This window comes from Sinohyriopsis cumingii, chromosome 11 (genome assembly GCF_028554795.1).
Source record: "Sinohyriopsis cumingii isolate HCF-2022 chromosome 11, ASM2855479v2, whole genome shotgun sequence".
Classification (NCBI taxonomy): domain Eukaryota; kingdom Metazoa; phylum Mollusca; class Bivalvia; order Unionida; family Unionidae; genus Sinohyriopsis; species Sinohyriopsis cumingii.
This window is the reverse complement of record NC_142971.1, coordinates 49,976,563-49,999,235: the sequence shown is the minus strand read 5'-3', so window position 1 is coordinate 49,999,235 and position 22,673 is coordinate 49,976,563. Positions and strand designations below refer to the sequence as shown.

At 35.9% G+C, this 22,673-nt stretch overlaps 2 protein-coding genes across 2 annotated transcripts in view; one reads left to right on the top strand and one right to left on the bottom strand.

Moving 5' to 3' along the window:
* LOC149788424 (protein DD3-3-like) overlaps positions 1-9,055 on the top strand; it is a 53,574-nt gene extending 44,519 nt beyond the window's left edge. Inside the window, exon 14 of the mRNA XM_089974404.1 lies at positions 2,660-9,055. Within this exon, the coding sequence (XP_089830530.1) occupies positions 2,660-3,058 (399 nt within the window). The 3' untranslated portion in view covers positions 3,059-9,055. The remainder of the gene's footprint in view (positions 1-2,659) is intronic.
* Positions 9,056-12,883: 3,828 nt separating this feature from the next.
* Positions 12,884-22,673, bottom strand: part of LOC149788423 (uncharacterized) — an 82,932-nt gene continuing 73,142 nt past the window's right edge. Inside the window, exons 11-13 of the mRNA XM_089974403.1 lie at positions 22,327-22,535; positions 19,256-19,401; positions 12,884-15,840 (exon numbers count right to left, since the gene is read on the bottom strand). Coding sequence (XP_089830529.1) covers positions 15,734-15,840; positions 19,256-19,401; positions 22,327-22,535 — 462 coding nt within the window. The 3' untranslated portion in view covers positions 12,884-15,733. The remainder of the gene's footprint in view (positions 15,841-19,255; positions 19,402-22,326; positions 22,536-22,673) is intronic.

Here is a 22,673-nt window from a genome sequence, read left to right as displayed (position 1 = left end):
AAAGATGGCCGAGTAGCATCAAGTCCACTGCTGAATTAAATAATCCAAGGAGTTGCAAGAATTCTTTCAGTGAAATCCAAGACCCTGATTCAGGTTGGTGATAATCCCCATATCCAGATGGGCAGAAAGCTGAGATGGATGAAGATCAGACTTTTCCCAGTTCACTAGAAAACCTAGATTAAAAAGTGAGAAAAGATCATTTCTGCCTTGGTGTAGAATGGAACTCCCCATATGCTTTTGGAGGATGTTGTCCAGATATACTGCCATCATTATAAATGAAGTTGACTGGAAAGGGTGATGACACAATTCATGACCTTTGTAAAACCCCAGGGCTGATGTTGTGCCCAAAGTGTAGGACTTTGAACTAATAAACCATGTCACAGTAAGCAAAAACAAGAAATTCATGATGCAGGGTGGAGAGGGACATGAAAATATGTGATGGTCAGATCGATACTTGTCTCTCCAGATCCTCTTGATCTCCATCATGAATTTCAGTGGGGCAATGAATTGGTTGAGGTGACTCAAATTGATGATGCACCTCAACTTGCCTTTGGCTTTCCCAATAGGAAACAGCCTTGAATAAAACCCTGGTGATTGTGACTTTTGCACATCACCAACTGCTTTTCATTAATTGGCCATGTTTATGTGTAGGAGGCTTAAAGGTGGAGAAATTTGGTTTCACACAACTTCTTTAGGATTGCCTCCTAGGTTGGTTAGACTGTTGTCTCCTGGCATTGGGTTGGGACTGATATTGGTGCACATCTGACTGAAAAGATCCCTTGACATGAGGCTGCTTAATGTCCCTGCACACTGACAGGGACTGAAGGTTTCCAAATATCTGTGTGGATTGAGTGGCAAGTTGGAGGGGCAGTTTCTGAGCTGCCTGCCTCCAAACTGCTTCAATTCTTCTTCAAAAAGCAAGTGACCCAAACAGGGTCATCCATAAAGCAAGGGTATGATGAGGTTTGAGGTCTGATTGGCTAAAATCATGAAAATATTTGCCATGTTATCGTGAGCTAGCTGATTAATACCTAATCATGCTGTCACCTCTCAAGTGTGGCTATTACAGGATTTCTCCACAAGTCTGAAAATTGTCGAGGAGACCAGCTGGATCCATCACTAATGGAGCATGTGAGAAAAGTCTTAATTTGGCCTAACTCATAATGCTCTTCCATGAGGTCAGTGATAGTGTGGTGTGACATGGTCTTAATTGACAAAGTCCCAAAAGATGACAAAATCACTCAGATTTTGCAGAAATTGAAAAACTAATGTATACAACCTGCAGCAGAATGATTAATCCACATAACAGATCCAAAAGGAACATTCGATGGTTCAGTTAGTTCACAAAATTGGCGTGGATTGTCAGAGGATAAACTGTGTGATGTTCCCAGTACAGCAGTGAAGCTAAAAACTAGCAACACATTGAGGCGGCAAGGAGAGGTAATGAGCAGGAGTTATTGCCCTTTGTCTATTGAGATAGACAGGAAGAGATGATTTTTGTCTTTTAGTAGGACTGGATTTGCGAGGTAGCGGGCTAATATTCCTAATGTAATGTGATTGGGAATATATTTGAAGGAGATATATTATTTCAGAACCAGATCAATTCTCAATATGTTGTTCTATGAATATTCTTTAAAAGCTTGATAAATACTGAATATTCATAGAGCATGACCAATACTGAATTTGCACTTCTAGGAAAATACTTAGCAACTTTGAGCAGTACTGAATGTACCATTTTATGAATATTGTTATCAAGCTTGATCAATACTGAATATTCATAGAGAGCATAATCAATACTGAATATACTGCTCAAGGAAAATACTTAGCAACTTTGATCAGTACTGAATGTACCATTCTTGGAATAATCTTACTAAGCTTGATAAATACTGAATATTCATAGAGAGTATGATCAATACTGAATTTGCTGTTCTAGGAATATACTTAGCAACTTTGATTAGTACAAGTGCAGATTTATTTCCTAACATAATGTGATTGGGTAAATATTCTTGAAGAAACAGAATTTACTTAAAAGTTTGCTTCCTTAAGAATGCAGCAAAGAAATACTGAAGACAGCTTACAAAGCAAACAAAATGTTTATTTTTAAATTTAGGTGAAAACTAATTTTCTTCAGTGTGACTTGAGCAAATGTGCACTAACTTCTAACTTGGCACAAGGAGAACAAGAACCAAAAATGATTAATTAAAGAGGGTAACAAAACTCAGAAACAATGATCTTCCTTGAGACTGCCTGTTGTACTAAGTATAACTGAAACCGCCTGCACAAATCCTCATAAATAACACATGCAAGCAACTGGCACATGTAGATCGCAGCACAATCATCTATACATTGGTACACATTTATGAAATTCATTTGAGTACCAGTATAAAGCCCAAGATAGCAACTAATTAAACATTCATTCATTACATAAATTTTTTAAAATAAAATCACAGCACACAAATAGATTGTTTGAGTGCAGATTTCTTTCCTGAGGTTTTTTGTTTTATAAGCAATTGAAGTATCACTTCATGTTACATCTCACTGGATAACTAATCCAGCCATGGTCAGAATTGGAGTATACTTGTGTATACTATTTTCTGCATTAACAAGGATAAAAAGTATGCAGATGAAAAATGCTAATATTTAAACATAACTGTTTCAGATAGGAGAGAAGTACGTTAGCAACTTTGTGGTGATATCACCTCAGACAGAGCTAGCAGTTCTTGGAAAGAAGTTCCAGGTCCACATGCAGACAGATCCTGATGCAAGTAATGTTAATATATATGTCTCATCTACTGATTCCGGTTTCTCCAGCTGGAGCAAAGTTAAGTCAGACATTGGCAAGGATGGAGTCGCAACATTCAGTGCATCACGAGGTGGAGTATACGTGGCTAAATCAGACAGTTACACAGTTCTTATCATTTCACTTTGTGTGTCTATATTAGTAGTTTTCCTGATTGTTGGGGGAGGAATACTGTATTTCAGGAAGAACCCAGGCAAATGGACTCAGCTTAAAGAGAGTACTAATGTGGTCAAACGATCTACACAGGACAAAGTGTAAGCTTTAATTAAATGGAGAATAAATATATGTCATCTTTGATTAAAAATCACATAATCTTCGCCAGTAAATGATAAATTCAGAAATGTAAACTAAATTTATCTGAGAGAAATTACATTACATGTTTAATCTTTAGCTAGAAATGGAAAGTATTAATGTGAAAAATGTTAGTTGAACCTTACTTGGTACAATAGAAAGAGACCATGAAACACAAGCCTGTACATTTTAAAAGGTCAATTGCCACTAACCTGTTATACTACGAGTTATGTAATTTATATGAAATTTATACCTGTATTTGAAGTTTTCTAATTCATATTAAGCATAATTTTACAAAGGTGTACTGTGAACCTGATGAATATTTTAATTTACAATTCAGATGAATCTTACATTGTTTGCTACAACCTTCAAAACTTGTCAATTACTGTTAAATTCTTTATGGTTTTCTTTTAATGGTACCTTCTTCATGGCTACATAATGCCTGTCTTTCCTCCTGATATGTAAACATTCTGGCTGTTATGTTTTAAAACTTTAAAGTCCAAGATTTGAAATATCAATCCTAGATCTCCAAATTATCAGGAAAATTTTGGATGACCTTGATATTACTGCATTTCATCAATTATTTAATTTGATGTAGAGATATGATATCCCCCAAAACCAAAGGCTTTATATTTGGGTGTAAAACATGTAAACATGACAGTACTCACAATGTGACCTTATAACACTGGAGTATAAGACCAACTTTAGTTTGTGTTTACAAATGATGAGATGGATATATATCTCGATAAATTTTATCAGCCCTGAATTTAAAGATGGGTCAGAGAAACCCCATTTAAAAATACATGTCGGCTTTGTCTTTATGATATACTTGTATCTGCAAACTAATGGATAATATTAGAAATATTGCAAGTTTTAATACAAGAAAGGAAACTAATGCTTATACAGTACTTTGTCTAAAATTGAATAAGTATTGTAGTCATTGCACTGCACACAATCTCAGGGAATACATTTCAGAATCTCAGTAGTGCAGTATTATCTCCCTTGATGTAAATATTAGATATAAAATGATGTTGTAACTAACACACAATGCATAGATTCAGTAGACACTTTATTGTACATATATAATAATCTTTGGCATAACGGGGGCAAGTCCTGTCACAGCACACTGCACCAGCCTATCTCTGAATTGTTTGTTCTATAGGAATGCCTCAGGAAGAGAGACTTGTGGGAGTTTGTAGGGTTGTGAAGTGTGTCCGACACCTGTATGTGGAACGGCAAGTGGCTGATATGAGGTATATGGGGACACTGATAACCGAAACTCTACAAGTCTGATCCTGAGGATGCCATGATAACAAACATCAGTCGATACTCCATACATGCACCGTAGGAAGCGGGTATGAAGTATGTGGGCATAATAGTTGAATACATTTAAGTACTGACATAAATTGGGGGTCAAAAGCAAAATTGTGAATGCCTGAAACGTGGCAATGGCCCAAACGAAGTGAAGGGAGCACTGTGACTATGGACCAGTGTGACTGTAACAAAGGCCCTCAATTTAAAGTAAATATAAGGATATATATTGATAATAATGATTGAAAAAGCATGAAATAAGGTTGGAATTGCATGATAAGCCTGATAAACATGCATAAACGTAGAAACGTTAGATATATGTATTAGTTTGGAATTAACATGTCCACTAATAGATGATACAGTAAAGAAACAAATATTGCATTTATTGACACAAGTGTGAACCAGCTAGTGAAGCAAACGCTGTGACATCTGTCTCTGTGCAAAGTTAATTCTGTCTGGGTGCACCTGAATGTATCTACAATATGTATTAGAGGACCATCGACCTAAGGTTTGGATAAGATGGTCTGAAATTCCAGCCTTAGCTGCACTGGTAGCCGCCCCTATGCGGAAGGAGTGCCCATCATAACAACATGAATCGTAACCTAACCTGGACAAAACATTCTTAATGGTAGTGATAAAGAAAGTTCTACTTAAAGCACAACCATTGTCCATGAGAAACAGAGGATCACAAGGGCGAGATCCAGCTAATATCCGAATACAATGGAATTTCTTCATCACACAGTATGGGCATATAAGGAAATCACCATTCATAACATAAAAATTGATATCCACCCCTTGGTGGAAAACATCAGTCTTAGATGCCCTAAGATGCAAAATGAATAGGTGCTTATCAATATGGAATATTATATCCGACAGACACAGATTGTTTGTTGCAGAAAAATGGGCTCCACAAATAGTAAATTCATCACACCTCAAAAAGCATAAAAAGCAAGTGCACAACCAGTCTGTAGTAAGAGTTTAGTGTACTCACTCAGTCCATAGTGTTGCAAACACTGCCATATGTCACACAATATATAATATGTAATCGGAAGTTTCTGTCTGTAGTCGCATTGCACCTTTCTGACTCCTTTCAGTATATTCTTTAGTCTAAGTAAAGAGCTGATATTAGTTAATGGTGTGTGGACACAAGATGTAAATATGAATGCCAAATACCAGCTAGATAAAAGTTTTATAGTTTGATATGTCGGGTGCAGTATCTGTGTACAATGCGCAACAAAGTAAATCAAGGTGTCCTCATTCAAAATGGGGGGGAGCAAACTAGATCCTGGAACCCACAATCCTGTCATTAGCAAGAAAGACCTGAAGGTTTGGAAGCCTGTTGAATAAGCACATCTGTTGCTCGTGGTCAAAGATGAGTCCCACAAGAAATTTTTATGGTAGGCTCTAGGTGAGCAGTAGTTTTGCTGGAGGAGGGCACTCGCATGGTTGTTGTGCTGCTGTGGGCACCAGCTGCCAGAATCGTGTAATCTGTAAACGAGATAAAGCATCAGCTATAGCATTTTTCTTCCCTGGTATATGTTCAGCATATATGACAAAGCCATTAGTAGCAGCTGTCAAAGTCAGATGGCACATTAGTTTCATAATGTCAGGACTCTTAGATCTGCCTTTTTTGTATTTTGCAACTGTGGTCTCATTGTCACAGTGGAAGAGTATTTTCTTTCGCTGCCACTGCTGCCACCACTATGGGATACAATTCACAGAAAGCTAAAGGACATAGCTCATCTGGGTATGAATTTGCAAACCAGCGACCCATAAAGTAACCCCAAAAGCAACATATCCGAAGCATCAGTGCGAGGTTCAATATCTGCAGATGCAGAGATACTATCATCATAAAATAGAGAAATCCCATTCCACTGATTGAGAAAACCACTCCACATTTGTAAATCTTTCTTGTGTTCTCTGGAAATATGTATGTGATGATGTAGCTCCCTGATGAACATTGATACCTGCAATAAAAAAGAGACAAATGACCTGCCTGTGACATTTACACAACAGGCAAAATTCAAGTGTCCCTGGAGACTTGAGAGTTCACATTTAGTTACAGATTTTGTTTGGAGAAATTGAGTCAGAAGGTTTCTAATTCTGTCTTTTTTTTCCTCTGGTAATTTTGCTTGCATGTTTAATGATCCAGAAGCACTCCTAAATATTCCAAACATGTGGTAGGACCAAGAGTTTTATAAGAAGCAAATGGGATTCCCAAATGAGAAAAAAGCATTGTCATGATGGCCATGGTTCTATCAGGCATGTGGTGCGGGTGATCATTTGTAAGGAAGTTGTCCAACAAGTAGAGTAGATTGTCAATGCCATACTTACTCATTACAATCCAACTGATAGCTTGCAAGAGCTTGGTGAAAATCTTTGGTGAAGACCGAGAACCAAACACTAGATGCACATAGAAATAATACAGATTGTTCCATTTAATGCCATGATAGGGCCACAGACTAGGGTGGATTGGGATCATTTTAAAGGCATCTCAAATATCAAATTTACATCACCATGCACCTCTACCCGCCTTTCAAATTGTCATTATGGCAACTTCAACCTTGACATATTTCAAGGCAAATTCCCGCTTGTCAATCATGCTATTAAGGCTTGAGTGTTCTTGATTATTATGTGGGGCTGAGAGATCAGCAATTAGTCTATTTTTCCAGGAGTATTTACCCTCAATGATGCCTACTGGATTGATGCAGTAAATGGGGTAAGGTGAAGAATCAAAGGGTCCTATCAGAAATCCCTTTTGTTTCTCCTGTTCTATAATCTCTTGATCTGTGTGTGGCTGAGATCTAGCAGACATTAGGTTTTTTACATTCAAAGGTTGCTGAAGGTTCTCTCTGAATACCAGTATGAAAACCCTCACACAAACCATTTATTATATCTGTTATAAAATCAACATCAGGGTGAGCTCGGAGCTCTTGAAGGAGCACATCAACATTTATAGGGGTAGTGGCAGTTGTAGGCATGGAAGAAACATAATTTCTTTGTATCTTGTCTAGCGCCACACCAGGAACAGAATAGTCAGTCCTTCTTATTATTTACTTTAGCATGACTTAAGAGTTTTAATGGGGTTCTCATTCTTAATTCTCTGATTACATGTGGCCTGAGGGTGGTTGTTCTGATTACATGTTGCCTGAGGGTGGTCATTCTGATTACATATGGCCTGAGGGTGGTGGTGGTCGTTTTGATTACATATGGCCTGAGGGTGGTCATTCTGATTACATGTGGCCTGAGGGTGGTCATTCTTGCATAATTTACATACATGTAATAAACTGCAGTTAGGCCTGCTACAATAGGTCTCATTGAAATTGTTACATATTTGTTTCCCATTGAACAGAATTATGGAATGGCCATGCCGATCCATTGGAGTATGACTAGCCGAGTTGAAATTCAGATATTTGGTATTTCTCTTTGATTGTCGAGTATTCAAAGGTATTGTGATGTTAGCTGGACAGAAGCCACTTGAATGCAGAGGACTGTTGCAATTAATGCTAACCTCAGTCTTTCTACCAGTTACTGACTGAATGCCTCAAACAACGTTTGTTCAGGTGCTCCAACTTGGTCGTCTGATTGGTTCTACATGACAATAACTAAATTTAGCTACTAGCTTATTAACATATACTGGTTGCAATGACCTCATGTCTGGCAGAGAAACCATAGTATACGAAGAGGGGCCCAACAAGGGAGAATGATGCACTGTGTGTTACTGAAACTATATTTAATCAATTAAATTGCAAAATATTAAAAAGATTGTCAGAAAACAAATCTTACATGTTGCCTAATATAAATAATTAAAGGATTATATATGTCATGTATTGTTGCAATATGACAGTTCTTGTCTGAAAACAAGAATTTAGAAACGGGTTCTTTCTTTTCAAAAGCAAACTTTTCCTTAACCAAAATTAATCAAACTATTCCTATAATATTATAGACTTACTAATACAAAAATATTCCTCCTTTTGTTGGAATGTACTCGACTTTGGTTTTAAAAAATGGCTTTTATGAAACAAGATCAAATAAGTTCGTTTTATGTTTCCATGCTTGCTTATTGTGCTTTTGTCTACGTATATAGTTACCTTTCACTCTTTGAAATGTATTCATATACTTTTCACATTCACATTATTTTTCATGCAAGAAATACTGATACATGTATCTTGTTTTCTCATATGGTGAATATTTTTTTTCCTAAATGCTTTGAATCCCACAAGTATTAATTAGTTGCATCCTTCTGTGATTATGGTTCTTTTCAACTTTTTAAGCATTCCCGTTTTTTTCTATTCTTGGAAACATGACAAGTGCTATTTATGTACATTTTTTCTTCCTAAATAAACATAGTTCAGCTTATTACCACATGTTTAAAATTTACTGCAATTATATCTGATGTAATGAAGAATGGTTAGATTGTGTAACATTAAATAGAGAGAGTGAGAGAGAGAGCTAATAGTTTCCCCAATTCTGTTTTCTTTTTATGGTGCTTACATTGTTAATGATTGCATGAATGAAAAAGGTTTTCTTGATGAAAGCTTAATTAAAAGACAAATAATCTTTAACTCATTCTTGTTACAAATTGTAATTTATATATTTCTTGTTAATATGCATACCTCAGCAGTTTCCAATAAAAACTACTCATTAATGTAATGCATTGTCTGTCCTTTGTTTGTAATTGATGAACAACTAGCATTTTTAATGGAGCCCCAATAGACCTACATGCATGTTTGTAATTGATGAACAACTAGCATTTTTAATGGAGCCCCAATAGGCCTACATGCATGCTTGTAATTGATGTAATGAGGCTTTACTGTTGGTGTTCATCAGACTTTCTTATTTGATATAGGAACAGGTTAAACATTTGAGAAATACTGTTACAATGACTACATACTGCAAGGATAATCTGCGGTATGCTGGTGTTGATTGCGCACATGTATAAAGCTGGTTTGGTTTCCACAGAATCCCTATGTTTGCTGCACAAATCTTAAGGCACATATAAAATAAGCAGAACATGTACATTTCAGTACAATTTACTGGCTACATTCACATGGTTATCAGGAAACCTTATCAAAACAAATTTTGGTTGTAAATATAAAGAAAATATAACAGGCATGATCCATTTACCTAATGCTTATCAGATATCAATAACTGGCCTAGCAGACAACTACTGAACAAGCCATTAGAATAGAGCTTTGGTGGGAATGAGCCACAGGGAACAATTGGAACAAGTGTGATTAAAGAGTCGGCATAAAATTCCAAAAAAGTTCAGCACTGTGTTATGTCTGAAGTAACATCCTTGAGGAGCAAGTTTGATCAAAGTTACCAAAATTATTATACTTGCTTATGATTCCAACTGTAAACTGCACAAACCTAGATCTGACATTGCTTAATGCGCCAGAAGATCTGGATCTGTGCAGTTTGTTAGGAGTAATCAGTAGGACAACCTGTGCATTATCAAGATCTTTGTTTTTTTAAAGTGTGACTTGACTTATAAGTCAGTTTATATTGCACCAAAAAAAACATAAGTTTTTTATCCCAACAAATTTTAAACTTCAGAATGCAAAATACTGCACAGTACCAAAAGATTTTTCTTTGGGACTATTTGAATGGCAAATTAATGTTATTAAAGTTGGTATGAATAAAGCTGATGTTTAAATGACACTTCAAGTTTTTCCAGTGACCTCAAGGATATGATGGGCAAATCGTTCACTTTAACCACCTGTCCATTTATGGCTGTCTTAAAACCAAATTACTGTCAGCCTGCTTTTCATCAATCCATTCAAGGAAATAGCATAATTCTGAACAAATAAGTTTGAACAGGTGATCTCAGTTTCTCCAAATGGTTTAATTAATGAGAAGGAACTTTATTGCTAACATCATTAGATAAAAGAAGAACTGATAACAAGGAGTCAGGATGATGATTCACATGTGTGGTTTACTGCAATAAACAGTGTCTCTAACTATAGGGAAAATGAGAATTACTCCTGGCCCATCGAAAGTGACCAAGAAGTGGAATTGTCCTGACCACCCACTGGATCTCTCAATAGAGGTTTTGAAAGCCATATAACCCCAATCCAAGCAACAACCCAAATTCAGAACTATCCCTCAATAGTCTGGCCCTAGGTGGGTATGCTGTAAAGGGCCAATGAGGAAGACCATGGGCCCTTCCACCTCTTTTAAGGAAAGGGGTGGTGGCAAACCGATACACTTGCTTTCTCTCCTACAGTGTGACTCTCTTTTGTAGGTTCCCATTTGTGCCAGAATGAACCAGTTCGCAGAGGCTTGGTTAGGTATCATGGGCGATGAGTGGGTCTTGTACATCATATAAGGAGGATACTGACTTGAAATTTGAGATCATCCTTTTCTTCTACTGTGCCTCACCCCCACCCCACCATTGTGATTCCACCAACTGAATATAGTAAAATTAATGGTAGAGGTACACTCCCTTCTCCAGAAGGAAGCACAGGGGTCAGGAAAAAATATTAACAAGTGCTCATCCTTGGGACAAGTGTGTTGCAAGAGTCACTCTTCTCTGTCATTATACTAGACATGCTACACTTCACCACTACACTGCTTACGTTTGTAGTAAAGAGCTGTGTGTGCCTAATGCAAGAATGATACTAAAATGAAAATATGTTCTAATACATCCAAAAAGCTACAGGTAAAGTCACGTGATAATGATCTCCCTTTGGATCGATGGATGGACACCAAATTCTGTAATCATCAGTTACTATTTCTGCTCATGCCTCCTCAACCAACTCCAGCACTGGCTATGTTGATCATTGCCTCCATAGCAAGTACCAAGACTTTGGCAGCCGACATCAGTCAACCCTGAATGACTCCAGTTCCAGCACAGTTTCAACTTATTCACTCTAGGACAAGTAATGGATACAGTGATCTGTCTTCCCAGTACACCCAATATCCGACTCAACATACAAACAGCCACTATTGCTGATCATGCCAACATCAGCTGACTCATATGACTCCAGCTCCAACTGTTTCGACTTATACCCTCTGGGACCAGTACTTGGTATAGTGATCTGTTTTCCCAGTACACAGCTTGACATACAAACACCCACCAGCAATGGTCATGCCAACTCAAGATGTGGTTTTGCTTTAACCATCAAATTACTGACCAGTGCAAGTATAACTTACCAACACTGGACACTCAGTACCCATCATGGACCTATGATGACACTCCAAGTGAATACTTTGAGATCACAGTATCCCACCATGAACAAACTCCCAGTTTTGTTAATTGTCCCAATCCACCTTCACAGGAGGCTTCTTTATCATACCACTCTTCCAAATTAGAAGACATGTGTCCACAAGCACCATCTTTCTTCCTTAACCCCATACTGTCCAATGAAGAGACAGCATTCTGCACATCTATAGAAAGAGTCTTCCAGCTTCTGCCTCTAGGGTTATGTCTATATCCTTCTGGTCCATCAATGGCCTTATACAGAATTCCAGCGTCCATCAAGAAAGACCCAGCTGTTGACAAAGTTTCTTGTATACATGCCAAAAGTATGTAACAGTGACCTGTTTATAGTATGCTGACCCAATCCTCAGGATAGACATTCATGATGAATAATGAGGATAAATGGACCTCCAAGCAAAAGCTTCAAATTGACAACACCCAACCACCACCACCACACACACACACAAAACTCCTACATGTACATCCTGCAGTAATGCTTGTGAGCTTTCATGTCACCAAGCTAAACAAGAGTACTGTAAACGGTACATTGCATACCCACCATGCAGTAAATAACATCATTATACTCCTATGCAAAAACCTCTTGCACTATTTGCATATGAAGGTACTGAAAGACAACATCTGTGTAAATTATATACTGTGCCACTGTTGCTGTGACATTGCCTCATATGCAAACCAGCAATAAGGTTGCCAAAATTATGAGCTACTTGTGAACGTGGGACTCTGTATATCACACAGAAGTGACTTTTTGGAGGTATTGTGACCTTGACTTTTGTAATATCAAATAAATTTGTTTTCCTTCTCACAAACACAAGCCATCCACAAAAAATTATGTTGAGATAAAATATGCAGACTTTTAGTAATTTTGCAGAATTTCTTCTTCTGACTTGGTGAACTTGACCTTTGACCCATTGACCACAAATCAATAAATGCCTTTCTCATCTCCAGTGTACACCATGTACACAGTTTGGTCATGGTGTGGTATAGGGCTCAAGTTATTTTGTGGATTCCACTTTTCTTTCCCTGCTTTCAGTCCCTTTATCTTCGACCTTTGGTCTTTTGAACCAGAAAATTTACCTTTTTTTCCCTTGCCCCAAATGCAATCTACGTACAAAGTTTGGTAGTGGTAGATGAAGGAAAACTTGAAACTGTGCAGAAATTAAATTAGACACATGGATGGATGGACAGACAGAGAAACAACATCATAATATAAGATGTTTAACCATATGAGGTGAGGGGCATATAAAACAAACACACCCTTATTAATTTTGTATATTCTTAATATGACATAACAGTATATCCAAACAAAAGGATCACATATAATTTAACAAATAAAAATATTTTATAAAAAGTTGGATAACATTAAGAATCACAAGGTCTGATTGTAAAATTCTAAATTCAATAATAATAATTGATCACAAAGTAACATTGTGTATTTTATAAGAATCAAATCTCAAAAATCAACCAAATGTAAACTAATACATTTTGTATATAAAGACATAAAAAAATGTACATGTCATGGGAATCCATGTTAAACAAGTTACAGTAATATTAATCTATGAGAGGCAAAAAAGCAACTTGGACAAATAGAAATAATAATGTAGGAGCTAATTAAATACAATATGAACTAGAAATTAATAGAATGAGATGGTCCACAAGGAAACAATATTCTTGTAGTTTATTGTTTATGTAGCATTGTGCAGCAAATTTATAATAAAACCACCATGTTTTGAAACCATACCAGTGCCAATTAACATTCATTTTTTTCAAATTAATTGAAAATTATTCATTTACTCTGAATTATTTAAAAATTAAAATTCTAAAAAATTTTTAGCTTGCGAACAACTGTAAAATAGTAATTGATGTTAACTGCATTGTGCCACCATTTCAAACTGCGTATTGTGAAGAACTCATCAGCTATAAAACAGCACCATGTCATTTTAGGACCCTGGATATGGTCACTATCATTTAAGATACAACAACCTAGTGCTGAATTTATGACCATGGATATGTTCACTACCATTTCAGATATGACAACCTATTGCCAAATTTAGGACCATGGATATGGTCACTACCATTTCAGATACGACAACCTAGTGCTGAATTTAGGACCATGGATATGGGCACTACCATTTCAGATACGACAACCTAGTGCTGAATTTAGGACCATGGATATGGTCACTATCATTTCAGATATGACAACCTAGTGCTGAATTTAGGACCATGGATATGATCACTATCATTTTAGATACGACAACCTAGTGCTGAATTTAGGACCATGGATATGGTCACTATCATTTCAGATACAACAACCTAGTGCTGAAATTAGGACCATGGATATGGTTACTACCATTTCAGATACAACAACCTAGTGGTGAATTTAGGACCCTGGATATGGTCAGTACCATTTCAGATATGACAACCTAGTGCTGAATTTAGGACCAGGAAATGTTCTTCAACAACTCAGTGATTGTCAGATCCAGGTAAATGCAAATACACACAATTCTATTCAGGACTGTATTACATAATGAAATGGCACAACAGCATCCAACATAACTTGATCCCAAAATGGCACCAGGACATCTTTGAAAGGTGCTTGATCATCAAACAATCCTTAACAATAAGAATCCATTTCACTCATGACATATAGGCAGTAACTCAAATGAAAATTGCATCATTATAGTGATTTGTCAATATGCACACGTTCAGGTGGTGGCCATAATATTTACCAACTTTCATGGCCATCCGTTAAAAAATATGGGACTAAATGTGCTGATGAGCTCTGGATGGACAGATGGATGCAAAGATTCATTCAGTTCCTGTTCTGTATACCCTTGGTACTTTAAATAGAGAGATGTAGGTATACAAACTAGAACTGAATAACTCTGACATAAATAAAAATGTTAATTTTAAATTCATGTAAAAAAAGATGACATTTTACAGTCAAATCCATCAAGAGCATCCAGATATTAGGGTATGACAACATACATGATCTCTATGCAAGTTCACCTTTCAAATTTGGTTACTGAACAAATACTATGCACCAGATACCATTATTATTATTATTATTAATATTAATATTATTATTATTATTATACAGAATTGAATTACTGATGTTGGCAGGTACCACAATGGTACAAGGATTCAAATGACTGATTTCATCAGGTATCACAATGGTGTGTAGATTGAAGGACTCAAATGCTCTATATATTGTCAGTGGAAAATTATTAATTGATTTGATTAAATTATGCATGATCTTCTCAAAAATTATATTTAATAAAAATGGTAGAAAAAAGATATGATCATTACAGTCCGAAATTACATTCAAGCAGATTAAGCTGTTAAATCCAATGGCATGAGAGTCAATTTGTTCAAATCCAATGGCATGAGAGTCAATTTGTTTAAATCCAATGGCATGAGAGTCAATTTGTTTTATACCTGGATGCTATAAAGTCACCTCAATGCCAGGAAAGCAGCCAGAAACAAAACTTTGTTGGAGTGTGCCTTAAACAACGTTTCTTGTTATTTGATCCAAGCTAAGAAAATTCAAAAGTATGAAACGTGGATGACACACCTAGGTTCAAATCTGCCTTGACCAAGTCTCCAATAAAGATTCCTACCAGCCTGATTAACAATGTCTGTACATCTGCTTGCTACACAAGGTTCAATTGAAAAAGCATTTTAAAAAATTAATTTAGTTAGATAAAATATAAAAGAGTCTTGCATAATAATGTATACCTATAATACCAACTGTAGCTGCAGTGTTAAAACTTTGTATAAATTAATGGATTTTTATTTAATGTGGAAAAGCTGTGTCATGACGGGAATTAAACATACAATATATAACTTTAAATTTCTGTATAAACAAAGGCCCAATCTTTAAAGAAATCAATGTTTTGACAGATATTCTGAGAATTCATCATTCATCTAAAAGAGTTCAAGATAGGCACAGAAGACTATTAGCAGTCTTTTCAAAAGTCACTGACAAGTATCACTCATGTCTATTCATAACCAATCAAGATTTCCTGAAAATGCACAGGTCAAAACAGACTCCTGACTGACTGTTAAAGCAATTCTTCACTGCAATAAGCTGACAAAGCATTATTGGATCATAATACTGAAGCCAGTTCCTTTCTGGCAGTATCTATGTCTGCAGAGGAAAGACCTTCCGTGGCTCTTCGGAAACAGCTGCGGAACTTCTGAACAAATTCTTCTTCTGAAAATCAAAGCAAGGGATAAAAAAACATTTACTTGTAGAGATTAGAAAATAGTACCACTTATACATATGTAACCTTAGAATATCTGTAGCATTTCATATTGAAAACCTGTATTATGTAAGCAAAAGTAAGATTGATTACTTTCCCCAGAGATCTTATTTATGTAAGACGTGTTATGATAAACACAAATTGTGGTAACTATGACTTAAATTTGGATAGTGGTTCATCCTAAGTGAGAATGGACTTCAAAACCTGACAAATACATGCGAGCATTAATTGTGTATAATCTTTGTTATGATAATTATTTATCCTTCGACTAAAGCAAAAGACTTTGAAAGAGAGATTAAAACTTCCAATGCACAAGATTATATGAGTATGTTTAAAATACAAACATTCATCTTGTTCATTTACCTGTGAGAGTTTTCAAAGAGAGTTCCTAATTCAGTGTTAGCCAAAAGAATTTTGGCAAAGACAGAGTTCCTGAATAACAGATTCAATAACTGTTTTTACCAAAACTCAGTTATGACAGCTACCTAAGTGTTTGGTGAAGCAAGAGTTCTTGAAAAACCTATTACCTATGAGGGTTTTGGTGAAGTCAGAGTTCCTGAATCTAGTTTACCCTGAAAGAGTTTGGTGAAGTGAAGTTCCTAAATCTGTATTACCTGTAAGAGTTTGGTGAAGTGGAAGTTCCTAAATCTGTATTACCTGTGAGAGTTTGGTGAAGTGGAAGTTCCTAAATCTGTATTACCTGTGAGAGTTTGGTGAAGTGGAAGTTCCTAAATCTGTATTACCTGTGAAAGTTTGGTGAAGTGGAAGTTCCTAAATCTGTATTACCTGAGAGTTTGGTGAAGTGGAAGTTCCTAAATCTGTATTACCTGTGAGAGTTTGGTGAAGTAATAATTCCTGAATCTGTATTACATGATAAGTTTTGGTGAAGAGAGAGTTCCTAAAACTGCATTACCTGAGAGAGTTTGTTTAAACTGACAGTTCTTGAAACTGTATTACTTGCAACAGTTCTGATGAAGTGAGTTCTTTAAATTTGTATTAAATGAGAGAGCTCTGGTGAAGTGAGTGTTGCCAAGTCTGTTGAGAGCTTTGGTAATGACAGAATTCCCTAATATTTGAATAAACTGCATGTTTGGAGTCAAATATACATGCATGTATACAGTAAACTATTCATACAAGCTGCTCAATTATTTTTAATCTGTGCATTACTAGCAAATTTCTCAAATGAGCTGAGTTATTTTCTATGATTCTATGTTTTGTTTACTTCTTCATATAATTTGTTAGCTGGAATAGTCTACGTTTTGAGTAGAAAAATTTGGGTAGTATCAATGATGGCAGCTGGCAACCTTGATAATTTGACTAATGACTATTTTTAGTTAACCATTTAAGACTGTACAATACATACTCAATGTGTGTATAGCCCACATTGTTAAGTTTTTGCACCTCATTGTATTTAAATCTTGATTTTCTCTTCTTTATTTCACCTGGTATGAACACATGCTAACTTCTCTTGTCATGTGGTCTACCTCAGTAATACTATAAAGAGTGCATAACTTAACACAGGTTCTGAACCACTGCTATGAGCAACAGTGCAAACACGTGTATGTAATGCCATGAAAAACAAACTGATTATATTTTTGGGGGCAATACAGTCATAAGGTAGTAATGTTTAAATATCGAGTTGGTAATTTCTTTAAGTAATCATTGTGAAAACTGACTAACTGCATTGTTGCCAAACAAGCTTATCTTTCTTTGAATATTATAACAAACTTTGTGGGTTTGTGGGCTCTGTGGGTTTGTGGGTTTTGTGGGCTCTGTTGGTTGTGGGTTTTGTTGGTTTCATCAGAAGTGTATAAGGTATTGTGGGTTGCTTGTGGGCAGTCAGCTCAGTAACTCTCAAACTAGTTACATCACAGTTAATGTTTTACCTTTAATTTTGTTTTTTGTTTTTGTTTAGTTTATTATTTTTCTGTATAGAGTTTGGAACTTTAGGCAATATTTTAGACAGTACATTTAAAAAAAACGTTTTGAAGCTCAAATGTCCAAGTCATTGTGAGTATTATCTTTACCAAGTTGACATTCTAAATTCAATTCAACAATTACTATACCTGATTAATCTAGCAATAAATAAAAACATAATTTATTGATGCTTTTATTTTATAATTTACTACTTGTCTAAGTCTTTGTGAGTGTTGTCCCCACTGACTTGGCAGCCATTTAATTCCATTTATATCAATTCAATTCAAATAAGTATTATGCTATAGTTGAAGTGTAAAGTCAAGCAAGTGTTTCCCTTGCAGTGTGTACATTTCAAATATTACAGTCAAGCTATGTTGTCTGTAGTAAACGTTACTGCAACTGAATCCAAACATAGGAAATCATGTATAATTTCCATACATCAAAAGACGTGTTGATGCAAAGAATGAATAGTATGGTGTTGATACATACCATGTCTAATTTTCATGCATCAAAAGAGGTGTTGATGCAAGGAATGAATAGTATGGTGTTGATACATGCCATGTCTAATTTTCATGCATCAAAAGAGGTGTTGATGCAAGGAATGAATAGTATGGTGTTGATACATACCATGACCTTGTGCAAGATTGTCTTATACCAAACTGTAACTCAAGACAATAGTATTCTGGCTTTGCATAAAAACAAGAAGACTTTTATGGTTATGAACTGCAACTTTATTCATGTATTTTCTAAATAAATGAATCATCTTATGTTATGGTTTAAAAAAATCAAGAGTTAGAATATCCTCCATTCCCCCCTCCTTAGTCGGTTGGTCAAAAGCATACTCATCCCTGGTGTCATACTCCAATGTAGTATTATCAGGACCTAGCTTGGCCATCACAGTACGATACTGGTCAAAAGAATACTATCCCTGGTGTCATACTTCAATGTAGTATTATCAGGACCCAGCTTAGCAATTATAGTATGATACTGGTCAAAAGCATACTCATCCCTGGTGTCATACTCCAATGTAGTATTATCAGGACCTAACTTAGTCATTACAGTACTATACTGGTCAAAAGAATACTCGTCCCTGGTATCATACTCCAATGTAGTATTATCAGAACCTAGCTTAGTCATTATAGTACAATACTGGTCAAAAGAATACTCATCCCTGGTGTCATACTCCAATGTAGTATTATCAGGACCTAGCATGGCCATTACAATATGTAATACCTGAGAGAATTAGTAAAGAGAGAGTTCCTGAATCTGTATTACATAAGAGAGTTTTTGTAAAGAGAGAGTTTCTGAATCTGTATAACATGAGAGTCTTTGTAAAGAGAGAGTTCTTGAATCTGTATTACATGAGAGAGTTTTTGTAAAGAGAGATTTCTTGAATCTTTATTATCTAAGAGAGTATTGGTGAAGTAAGCATTCCGGAATCAGTATTACCTGAAAGAATTTTGGTAAAGTCAGAGTTCCCAAATGTTGCCTTGATAAACATCATGGCTGCTGATACAGACTGGGCATGAAGGTTTTTTCCCAGCTTCTGAATGACACAGAGTAGCGCTTTTTGAAGCAGTTCACCTATTAAAGACCTGAAAATATGTTTAAAATTAAAATGAAACTAAAATATAAAAGAAAACAAGAAAAAATGTCATAGAACATGGACACCTTACCTCAGTCCCTGAAATGACCTAAATGCTAAACTTAACCAAAGTGGTATCGATGGATGAATAAGGGTAACACTATGCCACTAGCATTGTCACAATTAGGAACTGAGAAATACATCATTGTTGTCATCACACAAGATTTATCACTGAATCATTTGCCATTAAAATGTTTGTAAAAAGCATTTATTTGTAAATACAATTTGACATGATTCTCAATGACACTGACTTAAAGTATAAATACTAGTGATAGTTATAATTTATCTAAATCATACACAGTGAAGATGATGATGATGGTGGTGGTGGTAAAAAACAAACATTTACTTGGGTTACTTACTATCAATGATGTCCCTAACACCTGAATCTTACAGCATCAGCATCACTGGTTACAATGTATTTTATAACACCAACAATGCTAGTCACAGTGTATCCACAGCATCAATGACACTGGTCAGATTGTATTTTACAACAATAATGACACAATGAATCTTACACCATTGGAAACACTAGTTACAATGTATTTTATAACACCAACAATGCTAGTCACAGTGTATCCACAGCATCAATGACACTGGTCAGATTGTATCTTACAACAATAATGACACAATGAATCTTACAGCACTGGAAACACTAGTTACAATGTATTTTATAGCACCAACAAATGCTTGTCACAGTGTATCTACAGCATCAATGACACCTGTCAGATTGTATGTTACTACATAGATGACACTAGTCACAGCATATTTACAACATTTACGACACTGGTCTCAATGTATTTTACAATGTCAATGACACTAGTCACAGTGTATCTACAGCATTGATGACAATGTATCTTACTTCATAGATGATACTAGTCATAGTGTATCTACAGCATTGATGACAATGTATCTTACTTCATAGATGACACTAGTCACAGTGTATCTACAGTACTGATGACACTTGTCTGAATGTATTTGACAATGTCAATGACACTAGTCATAGTGTATCTACAGCATGAATGATAATGTATCTTACTTCATAGATGATACTAATCACAGTGTATCTACAGTACTGATGACACTGGTCTGAATGTATTTGACAATGTCAATGACACTAGTCATAGTGTATCTACAGCATCGATGACAATGTATCTTCATAGATGACACTAGTCACAGTGTATCTATAGTACTGATGACACTGGTCTGAATGTATTTGACAATGTCAATGACACTAGTCACAGTGTATCTACATTATCGATGACAATGTATCTTACTTCATAGATGACAATAGTCACAATGGATCTACAGTACTGATGACACTGGTCTGAATGTATTTTAGAATGTCAATGACACTAGTCCCAGTGTATCTACGGCACTGATGACAATGTATCTTACTTCATAGATGACACTAGTCATAGTGTATCTACAGCACTGATGACAATGTATCTTACTTCATAGATGACACTAGTCACAGTGTATCTACAGTACTGATGACACTATTCTGAATGTATTTTACAATATCAATGACACTAGTCATAGTGTATCTACAGCATTGATGACAATGTATCTTACTTCATAGATGACAATGTATCTTACTTCATAGATGACACTAGTCACAGTGTATCTACAGCTCTACAGCACTGATGACAATGTATCATACTTCATAGATGACACTAGTCACAGTGTATCTACAGAACTGATGACTCAAATGGCAATGTATCTTACAACATCAGATGACACTGGTCACAATGAATGTTGCAACATTGTGTCATACAGTATAAACAGCATTGTTTCAGAGCATAAACAACAATGTATTATACAGCATAAACAACACTGGTAACACTAGATGCATTATCTAATAGCACAGGCAACAATTGTCACAATATCTCTAACAGTATTGACAACTCTAGTTACAAATGACTCCAAGAGCATCAATAACATGTCATAATGTCTCAAACATTTATATTTTGTCAATGTTTTTAACAGCATGATGTCACTAGTCACAATGTCTCTCACAGCATGATGACTAGTCACAATGTCTCTCACAGCATGATGACACTAGTCACAATGTCTCTAACAACAATATCTCTAACAGCATCACAATAACTTTTACAGTACTGACGATATTAGTGACAATGTGTTCTGCAGCAATGATGACACTAGTCATAAGCAATAACAACACAAGTCACAATATCAATAATAATACTCATAACACTAATTACAGTGTCTCTTACAGCATCATTGACACTGGTTACAATGTGTCTAACAGAATAAATTGTCACTAATCTGATGTAATTATTGCTGATGATGACTCCATGCCTTTATCTGATAATATCCATGGTGATGATGATGACTCCATACCTTTACCTGATAATATCCATGATGCTGATGATGACTCCATACTTTTATCTGATAATATCCATGATGATGATGATGACTCCATACCTTTATCTGATAATATCCATGATGCTGATGATGACTCCATACCTTTATCTGATAATATCCATGGTGATGATGATGATTCCATACCTTTATCTGATAACATCTATGATGCTGATGATGACTCCATACCTTTATCTGATAATATCCATGATGCTGATGATTCTGTACCAGTCTCTAACAGCATCAAAAATGCTGATGACTTTGTACCTGTATTTGACAGCATCAATAATGCTAATAAACTTTTAATTGTAAAACTTTAAGATAGCTGATGACCCTGTACATGCATCTTACAGTATTCATGATACAGATGACCATGCACCTATATCTGACAGCGCCCATGATACTAATAACCCTGTACCTATATCTGCAGACATCAAGGATACTGAAGACCCTACACCTTTATCTGACAGCATGAAGTATGATGATGACATACCTATATCTTACAGCATCAATAATGCTGATGACAACAGCCGGGTCCAGGTCCATCAGTGTGTCAGAATCTGAGTATTGGCGACAGGCAAACTTGATGAGTGAAGATGGAGCTGATGTCTTCTGGATAAGCATCTTAATTGGCTGATCTATTACCAGTAAGGCCTGCTGCTCATCTTCTCGAAGAACCAAAGAGCTCACATAGACAATGACCTGTTAGTTATGAGAGACCATGGAGTGAAAAGTATCTCAGAATTAAATAATGAAATATAAACATATAGAAGCGTTTAATAAAAACAAATTTGAAATACTGCACACAAAAAACACACAAAGCTAATTATTTTGTCACCT